The sequence below is a fragment of the Trichechus manatus genome, unplaced genomic scaffold (assembly GCF_000243295.1).
Source record: "Trichechus manatus latirostris isolate Lorelei unplaced genomic scaffold, TriManLat1.0 scaffold00028, whole genome shotgun sequence".
NCBI lineage: Eukaryota > Metazoa > Chordata > Mammalia > Sirenia > Trichechidae > Trichechus > Trichechus manatus.
Window position 1 is genome coordinate 7794851 of NW_004443964.1, and position 11227 is coordinate 7806077.

Here is an 11227-nt window from a genome sequence, read left to right on the forward strand (position 1 = left end):
AAAAAAAAAAAAAAAAAAAGACTACTGGGGTGGTGTCAAAAGGAACCAGGAGCTGACCTCAAGAGCCTTCAATGGGCCAAAGATGAGATAATTTGAACTTCAGTAAGGACAATGACTGCAAAGGCTCTAAGTGCACCGAATCCAATTAAATCCATGAGCTCATAATGATGAAAAAATTAACATTTATTGATCATCCTTGGAGAATGCTGGAGTACCACATCTTTGTTATGGAAACTGATAAGTGAAGAAAAGAATCAATATTTATTCTGCCTCTCCTTACAAACTGTACCGCTGGATAACCAAGTAGTAAATGAAGGAACATTTATATCTTTATAGATGCATCTCAATAAGTAAATAAAGAAGGAATGGTAGAATATCACCATTTTGCAACTCCTAATGAATCAAGGAGGGAGAAGTGGTGGTTCAGTGGTAGAATTTTGCCCTTCCATGTGGGAAACCGGGGTTCAATTCCTGGCCAATGCACCTCAAGCATAGCCACCACCCGTCTGTCAGTGGAGGATTGCATTTTGCTACGATGCTGAACAGGTTTCAGTGGAACTTCCAGACTAAGATGGACTAGGAAGAAAGGCCTGGTGATCTACTTCCAAAAATCAACCATTGAAAACCCTATGGATCACAATGATTCCATCTCATTGTGCATGGGGTCATCATGAGTCAGGGCTGACTCGGATTGCAGCCAACAACAACAAATGGATCAAAGATCCAGGCGATGTATATCAGTGGTTGCTAACATCACAAAACGAGAGACAACAGACGGTTTGTGCCTCTTGAGGACGTATTCTTGCAAAACATAACAGAACAAAACAAACCTGAATCTGATTAAGTCTCTAAATTCAAGTCAAATACATAAAAATACAGAACACAGAGAAATGCTAAACCACGCCACAGAAAAGCAAGCAGCAAAATTCAGACTGACGAAAACCACAAGACAACGTCTTGTTTCTTCAACAAATAAATTGAAAGGAAAATAAAAAGAGATGAGGGAGAGCCTATAGATTAAAAGAGATTTAAAGGATCTTTCAAGGCGGACAAAACTACACCATAGTGTTTAGGAATACAAAAGTGGGTCACGAAACCAAAAAGAAAAATACGACTAAAAACAATTCATTAATCTGTATTTCTTTCACGTGGTTTTCTGTATTTATGTTAGATTTAACAATTTAAAAAAATTGAAAAGGAAGGAAGGAGGGAGGGAGAGTTTTAGCCATTGAGTTATAAATCAGAATCCTAATTAAATTATGTCAGGTGAACAACCTAGGTGCCCATCAACGGACGAATGGATAAACAAAATTATAGTATATTCTCACAGTGGAATACTATGCAACAGTAAAGAACAATGATGAATCCTTGAAACATTTTATAACATGGAGGAATCTGGAAGGCATTATGCTAAGTGAATTTAGTCAGTCGCAAAAGGACCAATATTATATAAGACCACTACTATAAGAACTCAAGAAAAGGTTTAGACACAGAAGAAAACATTCTTTGATGGTTACGAGGGTGGGGAGAGAGAGAAAGGGGTATTCACTAACTAGACAGTAGACAAGAATTATCTTAGGTGAAGGGAAGGACAACACACTCTACAGCAGAAGTCAGCACAACTGGACTAGACCAAAGCTAAGAAGTTTCCTGAACACAACCAAACAGTTCGAGGGACAGAGTAGCAGGAGCAGGGGTCTGAGGACCATCATTTCAGGGGACATCTAGGTCAATTTGCATAACGAAGTTTATTAAGAAAATGTTCTGCATCTCACTTTGGTGAGTGGCATCTGGTCTTAAAAGCTAGCGGGCAGCCATCTAAGATACATCAATTGGTCTCAGCCCACCTGGAGCAAAGGAGAATGAAGAACACCAAAGACATGAGGAAAATATTAGCCCAAGAGACAGAAAGGGCCACATAACCAGAGACTTCGTCAGCCTGAGACCAGAAGAACTAGATGGTGCCGTGCTACCACCAATGACCTCCCTGACAGGGAACACAACAGAGAATCCCTGATGGAGCAGGAGAAGAGTGGCGTGCAGAACTCAAATTCTAGTAAAAAGACTAGACTTAATGGTTTGACTGAGACTGGAGGGACCCAGGAAGATGTGGCCCTCAGACTCTCTGTTAGACCAAAACTAAAGCCATTCCTGAAGCCAACTCTTCAGATAAAGATTAGACTGGACTATGGGACATAAAATGATACTTGTGAAGAGTGTGCTTCTTAGCTCAAGTAGATACATGACACTAAATGGGCAGCTCCTGTCTGGAGGTGAGATGAGAAGGCAAAGAGGGTCAGGAGCTGGTTGGATGTATGCAGGAAATCCGAGGTGGAAAGGAGGAGTATGTTATCACAATACAGGGAGAGCAACTAGGGTCACATAACAATGTATGTATACATTTTTGTATGAGAAACAAACTTGAATTGTAAACTTTCACTGAAAGTACAATAATAAAAAAAAATTATGTCAGGTGAAGGTTAGAATTTGTCTTATTACTAGGGAGGAAATCCAGCCCACTAGCCTCCTCTCAGCCCCCTGCCCTGGCCTTGTTTTTTTGTATGTGGATGAATTTCTTTTTAATACACTATTTCTTAGAGCAGTTTTCGGTTTACAGAAAAATTGCACATAAAGTAGAGAAAAGTTCCCATACATCCCCTCTCTGCCTGGGCACGGTTTCTCCTATTATTAACATCTGGCGTTAGTGTGGTACATTTGTTCTAATTGATGAGCCAATCCATGATTATTATCTGAAGTTCCTAGTTTACATTAGAGATCACTCTTGCGTTGTACAGTCCTATGGGATTGGACAAATGCATGATGTCATGTATCCACCATTACAGTATCACACAGCGTAGTTTCACTGTCCTTTAAAATGCCCTGGGCTTATTTTATCTTACTCTTCCTCTGGTGGCTGAGGTCTTCCCTGGGTACTAATAATAACATCTAATGTACAAAGTGCTAACTCCATCCTGGGATTCTGTCCTCAGAACTTCACATACGTTTTCTCATTTAATTCTCACAACAACTGTTACGAGCCCGATTTACACATAAAAGAAAACTGAGGCTCAGAGAGGTTAAGTAACTTGTCCGTGACTGCACAGCTTGTAAGTGGTGCTTGTGGGGTTAGAGTCCAGGTCTGTCTGACCCCACAGTCTGCACTTTTTAGGCTATACTCCCTGAACAGAGGCATCTCCAGGTGTGCTGAGCATGGCCCACCTGACCCCTCTGAGTGGGGGTTCCCTGCTGCTGGGCCCCATCACTGCAGTGTAGACCCATTTCCAGAGTTGGTGTCCAGGCTGACTGTGCCTCCTGTGCCCAAGATCCGATAGCCCAGATGCCCTCCTCTGACCCTCCTGCAGACTCCTCCTCTCCCTGCCCAGCCCTCTTGCTTCCTCTACCCTACCTAGTGAAGACTATCACGCCCTGTGACTCAGCCCAGCCAAGAAACAACATCATTTTGCTGAATAACTAAAAGCAGGAAATACTTATTCTGTAAAAGGAAGCGAATGGGCACGAAACACAAAGATGGTCTGGGCACAAAGAAGGTGCAAGCCTCTAGGCCCAGGCAAGAGCTTCGAGGGTCCAGCAGGATCCCGATTTGTGCCGACTCTAGACAGACAGGCAGGAGCCAGGGAGGCTGGACCATGTGGCTACCCCCAGCTCTGCTCCTTCTCAGCCTCCCAAGACTGGGGTCTTGGGATCTCAGGACTATAGGAGCAAGGCAGGAGGCAGAGAGGGCCTGCCCTGGGTTTGAGGGGAGAGGTCCCATCCAGGCCAATGAGAAGGAGCCTCTATTAATTCATTCAGCCAAATGTGCTTGGCTCCTACTACATGCCAGGCATTGCACCAGGCCCTGAGGAAATGAAGGGAAATGAGATTAGATCCACAGGCACAAGGGTTAGGATTCCAATTCATATTTGGGGGAAACACATTTCTATCCCTAACAGATCCAGACTGCAAAAAAATCTTGAATGCCAAACGAAGGGATTTTAACTCATTCTGAGGCAGCGGTGGAACATGGCTGCTGGAGACGTCCAGAAAGATGTTTAAGGGCTCATGGCAAGTGCAGATGCAGAGGAGGTGGGGACAGCTTCAGAACGAAACTCTAGCAGCGATTTGGAGAGGAGATTGGAGGATGGGTGCTGCAGGAGGCAGGGGACATCTCAGGACACTCCTGCCACAATCCTGGCACGAGATGGGGCCCTGGCCTGTCTACCAGCTGAAGCTAATGGAGCACCCCCACCTGCAAGGTGGAAGTGACATAGCCATTTTACAAATAAGGAACCAAGGCTCAGAGCTAAGTAATTGCCCAAGGTTTGCCATCTACTCAGTGGTAAATGTATTTCTCTGCATACACATTTCATAATCTTTCTATGTCATGCTGTTCTCATGGACTGTGACAGCACAGAAGGTAAATAAAAAGATAATTTTAAGAAGTGTTTCTAAGGCAGAATTGATGAAATTGTGTTAAATTTGGTTGTGGAGAATGAGGGAGAAGACAGAGTCAACGAAGAAACCGAGTTCTCTAGTAAAGCTCTTGGTTTGAAGAGTATAAAGTTGGTTCTCCTAAATGAAATACTGTATTAGCTTCCTATTGCTACTATAACAAATTACCACTAACTTAGTGGTTTAAAACAACACAAATTTATTATGCTACATTTTTGAAGATCTTTTATTTATTGATTTTGTCGGCCAGTCAATTCTGACTCATGGCGACCCTGTGTGTCAGAATAGAACTATGTTCCATACGGTTTTCAATGGCTGGTTTTTTGGCAGTAGATCTCCAGGCTTTTCTTCCAAGGTGCCTCTGGGTGGACTCAAACCACCAACCCTTTGGTTAGCAGCTGAGCATGTTAACCATTTGCATCACCCAGGGTCTCCAAAATGGTTTCACTGGGTAAAATCAAGTGTATTACTTCTGGAGGCTCTAAGGGAGAATTTATCAGGGCTTTGAACCAGTTTGTTCCGGTTCGAACCCCTACTGAGAATTTGCATTTCCACCCAAGATACACTCAATCAGAACCTACAGTTTAACAAGATTCCTAGGTGATTCTTACGTATAATAAATTTTGAGAACCACTGCTGTGCTAATGGTTCTCGGAATTGGTCCCTAACTAGCAGTATTAGCATTGCCTTGGAACTTGTTAAACCAAAAACCAAACCAAACCCATTGCCGTCGAGTCAATTCTAACTCAAAGTGACTTCATAGGGTTTCCAAGGCTATAAATCTCTACGGAAGCAGACTGCCACCTCTTTCTCCCACAGAGCCACTAGTGGTTTGAACCGCCAACCTTTCAGTTAATAGTCGATCACTTTAACCACTGAGCCACCAGGGCTCCTTTCTGGGAACTTGTTAGAAATGCAAATTCTCAGCAGGAATTCAAACTGGAACAAACTGGTTCAAAGTCCTAGAATTTATTTCCTTGCCTTTTCCAGCTTCTAGAGGCCACCTGCATTCCTTGGCTCCTGGCTCCTTCCTCCATCTTCAAAACCAGCAGCATAACATCTTCATATCTCTCTCTGACTCTGATACTCATTCTCCTGCCTCCCCCTTTCACTTATAAGGACCCTTGTGGCTACACTGGACCTGCTGGATAATCCAGGATAACCTCCCCATCTCAAGATCCTTCACTTAATCACATCTACAAAGTCTCTTTTGCCATGCAAGGTACATATTCACAGGTTCTAGGGATTAGGAGTGGACATCTTTGGGGAGGGAGAAGGACATTATTCTATTGACTACAAATGGCCAACCTCAGTTCAACTAAAGTGGCTCAGGGAAAAATGTACCAAGGGGTGAGGAGGGGGCAGCATAGTGGATGGTGCGATTGTCCTAACTTCCTCGCTTTGCAGAGACCTCGTCCTGCCCCCGAGCCTCTGAGGCTGTGCGTGTCAAGAGAGGATTGCACCATGATTCTCTGCCCCTTTGTTCACTTCCGTGTGGCCAACGCACATGTGGTCATCGGCAAGAAAAGAGAGCCTATCTCAAAACGGTCATCTTAACAGGAATCAGCCAATTTAACAGGATACCCACTCAATTTATACTCATCTCTAACCTGCTCAACTTATATCAGACTTTTGTCGGCCTGCCCCTGTGAAACTCCACTAGAGGGGAAATACTGATGAAGAGTAGGTTCAGCATGGAGGAGGTGGTAAGCTTAGTTCTGTAACTATGCAATTCGAGGTAGAGACATCCAGTGTGTATTTGTAAACAGTGGGCTACAGCTAAGGGGAGAAGTGGGATTACATGTAGATTTGAGAGTCATCAGTACTTAGACAATACTTGGAGCCATAGTGGAAGGAAATAATCAGAGGGGCACATGAAGTGAGGTGAGATGAAGGCTGGAGAGAGAACCCTGGAGCATCCCTGGTGTGCAGAAGCCAGTTTGTACCTGCTTGTATAGGCTCATACCTCCTCACAAGAGCTGATTATGGACACGTCTTTCCAACTCTGCATCCAGTGACATCACATTGACAGCCTGAAATTAGCCATGGTGGGAGTATTTACACCACAGGAATTGGCAAATGCTGCAAACCAGGACGTTTTTAGCAAGTTGACCAACATGCCACTGGTTACATCAAGATTTAACGAGAAGGGAAGAGAAGAGAATCAGCAGAGGCCTCTGAGACAGAGGAGGCAGAGAAGAAGGAGGAGAGCAGATGAGAACAGCCTTGAAGGGACAAGGAAGGAGAGAGGATGTGAGGAGTCAGGTGTGTTAGGCAGTGGCTGGGAAGGCCTTGGGTATCGGCCTGGGGCCCCGTAAGCTCCATGGGGCTCCTTGGCCAACCTGGCTCAGGGTGGGGGAGCTCTATCTTGGGATTCTGTTTTCCAGGCTGCTTCTCAATCCAAGGTCCGAAGTCAGTGAGCAACCCAGAGCAGGGCTCGGTGACTATGCAGTGCCGCTATGATGCAGCGTAGAAGACCCACAGAAAGTGGTGGTGCCAAGGGAAAATCTGGAATTTCTGTAAGATCCTCATTCAAAGTACAGGAACAGAGCAAGAAGTGAAGGAAGACGGATTGTCTATCAGGGACAATCACAGGAACCACTCCTTCATGGTGACCATGGAGAAGCTCAGCAGAGAGGATGCCGACATCTACTGGTGTGGGATTGAGAAAAGTGGATCTGACCTTGGAGTCCAAGTTAAAGTGACTGTTGGCTCAGGTAGGTACTTTCTCATCTGGCAGGGCAGGGTTGGTGTTGTCAGCCACTCATGAACCTCCAATCTAAAGCCCATAACCTGTGACTAACTTTGCCTTTGTCCAGCGAAAGCAGTTCTGACCACACCAACAAACCTGTCTTCCAAACCATTAGCCAAGTCCTCCACCTCCTACGTCAGGTGAGTCCTTGCAGCTCCTTCTCCTGACCCTACCTGGGGCTCCTCCTATGGGGAAGCCAAGGCTGAGGACTCCTTCTGCCACCGTATCAGTTTCCTAATATGGGTTGCTGTAACAAAGTACCACAAATTAGGTGGCTTATAAGCACAGAAGTGAATTGTCTCATGTTTCTGGAAGCTAGGAGTCTGAAATCAGGGTGTTGGCCAAGTGGATTCCTTCTGAGGAAGAATCCGTCCCATGCTTCTGTCCTACCTTCTGGTGACAGCCGGCAATCCTTGGCATTCCTTGGCTTGTAGATTCATCACTTCAATCTCTGCCTCCATCTTCACATGGACATCTTCCTTCCATCTCTGTCTGTCTCTGTGTCTCTTCTCTTTTATAAGGACACCACTCATATCAGATTAGGACCCACCTTACTCCAGTATGGCCTCATGTTAACTGGCAACATCTTCAAAGACCGTATTTCCTAACAAGGCCATGCTCATAGGTACCAGAGGTTAGGAGTTCAACGTATCTTTTTGGGGGACACAGTTCTATCCATAACACTCAGTGCTATGGCCTGATATCAGCTGCACATCCCCACTAGAGCCTGGTATAGCCCAAGTTAAGTCCCCGAGCCCACCCTCTGTCTCATCTGTCCTGTTATTACTCCTCATCCACTCTCTTCCCATTTGAGCCCTCAGCAGAATCTCTCTGGGGAACTCTTCTCTATATATCATCCACTCATTCAGTCGGCTGACAAAAACACTTGATGACCTAGTGGGTGCCAAGGGGAGATAAGACATGAGGCAAAGCAGCAAGTGCCACAGAGCAGGGAGATAAGTTAACCTCGGTGGTTGAGGAAAGTGACCTGGAGCTGGCATTAGCAAGAATAGCAAAAGCACAGAGGCAGGAAAACTATATTTGGGGGTCTCTAGGTGCTTAAGAGCCCTGGTGGTGCAGTGGTTAAGCTCTTGGCTGCTAACCAAAAGTCAGCAGTTTGAATCCACCAGCCGCTTCTTGGAAACTCTATGGGGCAGTTCTACTCTGTCCTGTAGGGTTGCTGTGAGTTGGAATCAACTCAACAGCAGTGGGTTTGGGTTTGGTTTATAGGAGCCCTGGTGGTGGGCGCCCTGGTGGTGCAGTGGTTAAATCAATCGATTGCTAACCAAAAGGTTGGTGGTTCCAAATCACCAGCGGCTCTGCAGGAGAAAGATATGGTAGTCTGTTTCCATAAAGATTTACAGTTTTAGAAACCCTATGGGGTCACTATGAGTCAGAATCAACTCGATGGCAGTGGGTTTTAGGTACTTATAAGGAAGCCCTGGCAGTGCAATGGTTAAAGTACTCAACTGCTAACTGAAGGTCAGTGGTCTGAATTCACAACTGCTCTGCGGGAGAAAGATGTGGCAGTCTGCTTCCATAAAGATTACTGCCTTGGAAACCCTATGGGGCAGTTCTACTCTGTCCTATAGGGTTGCTATGAGTCAGAATCAACTCAACGGCAATGAGTTTAGGTGCTTCTATTGGAGTCCCTGAATGGTGCAAGCAGCTAACACACCTGGCTGCTAACCAGAAGGCCGGAGGTTCAAGTCCACCCAGGGATGCCTCGGAAGAAAGTCCTAGCAATTTGTTTCCAAAACAGTCAGCCATTGAAAACCTTATGGAGCGCAATTCTGTTCTCACACTCGTGGGGTTGTCATGAGTCAGAGATGGCTCGAGGGCAACTGGTTTTCGGTGCTTCTATTGGGCTGAAATGTACTTTGGGCAGAAGTCCCAGAGGTGAAATTAGAAAGGAAGGTGGGCCAGTACAAAACCAGCTGAGGTTACTATCCAAAGATCTGAGCAGGTTATGGTGGTTTGTAGTGGTCTCCCCAGCAGGGCTACTGTGCCCAGGGTTCCAGGCTGAGTGGGGTAATGGCTCCACCGTGTTGGGGCACAGGGAATGAGAGCTCTGGGGGAACTGAAGTCCTCCAGCTCTCGCTCTGCGCCTCTGCCCCTCTCACAGGACCCACTACATGCTCCTGGTATTTGTGAAGGTGCCCATCCTGCTCATCTTGCTTGGTGCCGTACTCTGGTTGAAGGGGTCTCAGAGGGTCCAGAGGAGCAATGGGATTGACCTGACTGTGTGGACTTGTCCTGGGACCCTCTGACCAAAGACACAGCCCCTTATATGGAAGAGCAGAACCTTCCAACCCTGGACCCGGTTTCCAGATCAGACACAGGTGCCTGCAGAAGAAACAGCCCCTAAGTCCTCGAGATGCCATGCCAGAGGCTTGCGACCCGGGCCTCTGCCCTGGCCTCAGGAGCTGGCCAGGCACCTTCCCTGCTCTGCACAGCTCCAGACACAGCTGGGACTCCTCCTGAGACGTCATCGCCACATGGAGTGCCAACACCTTATTCCCACGCCTTCTGGTAGCAAACACCCCACCCCACCAGAGCAGACGAGGCTCATGGTCAGGCTGTCGGTGGATAGCCATGTCCCCACTGCTGGAACAACTTCCGGCGCAGAGCCTGGGACTGAAGCACAGAGAGAAGCAGCAGCTATGTGTGAGAGAGGCAGACATGGAGACTCACCAAGTGCCTGGTTTCTGACATTCCTGAGACAAGCTCGCCTTTTCTTAAGCTGGTCGAGCGGGGCTTTGATGACCCGTGTCACCGAGATCCTTGACTGAAGCGCACACTCCCCAAGAGGGTGATTTGTGGTGTATTCCTAGTTTGGGGGCCTGAGCAGTTTGGATGTGCCCTCTGCCCAGGGAGGACACTTGGCTTGAGTCTGCAGAGCTGAGGAGAAACGGGAGCCTACCTGGGTTCAGCTTTATCCTTCCTCCTCCTCCACCCTGCCTCGCCGGACCCACCATCCTCCCTCCCCATCAGATGCTAGGACTTCCTGGGGCTGCAGCTTAGGAGTCTGGCCCTTCAGTCTTCTCAGGACAACTGCTTAGACCATCTCCTGTGGGCAGAGCCGGATTACCCAATAATCAAGGTACGCATGGGCCCAGCTGCGCCTTGCCACCAAACTGCACAGCACAGTTTCACCTGTACCCCACCACGTTAACAATGAGGTGAAACCCATGTGAAATTGCTCACCACAGATTAGCACGCCCGTTGTACCTTGCTCGGAGCAAGCCGGTGCATACAGTACTTACCGTTAACTTGCCCCTGCGGCTGTGGGGCTGTTAAACTTCAAGAAACTACCTCAGGGTGGAAGGGGCGTGGTGATTAAAACCGAGGGGAATACTGTTGTTTATTTTAAATAATGTTGTTTAAGTCGTGTTGTTAATTAAAGCTGAATATCTGTTAAGGGTGATTGAGAAACTTGGAAACAGATGGTAGGGATGGTTACACAGCATGATGAGTGTGAATTGTACACATAAGAAATGTTGACACGGCAAATGTTTTGTTATATATATGCTTACCACAATTAAAAAAACAAAATTCACAAAAACAGACCAGACTTACTGGTCTGACAGAGACTGGAGGAACCCCCGAGACTATGGCCCCCGGATACCCTGCCACCTCAGAACTGAAGCCACTCCCAAAGTCCACCTTTCAGCCAAAGATTAGACAGGCCTATAAAACAACCACACACGTGAGGAACGTGTTTCTTAGATCAATCAAGTATACAAGACCAAGTGGGCAACTCCTGCCCAAAAGAGAAGACGAGAAAGCAGGAAGGGACAGGAAAAGTGGACGAATGAACACAGAGGAACCGGGGGTGGAAAGGGGAAGGAGGAGAGTGCTGACACTTTGCGGGGGTTGCAACCAATGTCACAAAACAATTTGTGGCTAAATTTTTGAACGAGAAACTAATTTGTGCTGTAAACTTTCACCTAAAACACAATAAAAAAATTTTTAAGAAAACTCTTTTTCCAGGTTAAACCAGTTGCCGTTGACTCCAACTCATGG

At 46.5% G+C, this 11227-nt stretch overlaps 1 protein-coding gene across 2 annotated transcripts; it reads left to right on the forward strand.

The window, feature by feature from the left end:
* Nucleotides 1-5666: 5666 nt before the first annotated feature.
* Nucleotides 5667-10807, forward strand: LOC111820166 (CMRF35-like molecule 7). 2 transcript variants are annotated; one of them, XM_023729267.1, is made up of 4 exons: nucleotides 5667-6714; nucleotides 6837-7166; nucleotides 7269-7341; nucleotides 9327-10807. In XM_023729267.1, exons 2-4 carry the CDS (start codon nucleotides 7058-7060, stop codon nucleotides 9469-9471), a joined length of 327 nt encoding a protein of 108 aa, XP_023585035.1. In that variant the 5' UTR covers nucleotides 5667-6714; nucleotides 6837-7057; the 3' UTR covers nucleotides 9472-10807. The 2 variants fall into 2 exon arrangements, with proteins under 2 accessions (XP_023585035.1, XP_023585036.1); XM_023729268.1 differs by having other exon boundaries at nucleotides 5667-6155.
* Nucleotides 10808-11227: the final 420 nt, after the last annotated feature.

Excerpts from the sequence above, each read along its gene's own strand:
- LOC111820166 (XM_023729267.1), top strand. The coding sequence starts at position 7,058 with ATGGTGACCATGGAGAAGCTCAGCAGAGAGGATGCCGACATCTACTGG. Across the intron at positions 7,167-7,268 it reads TAAAGTGACTGTTGGCTCAG|CGAAAGCAGTTCTGACCACA; the intron begins GTAGGTACTTTC and ends GCCTTTGTCCAG. Across the intron at positions 7,342-9,326 it reads TCCTCCACCTCCTACGTCAG|GACCCACTACATGCTCCTGG; the intron begins GTGAGTCCTTGC and ends CCCCTCTCACAG.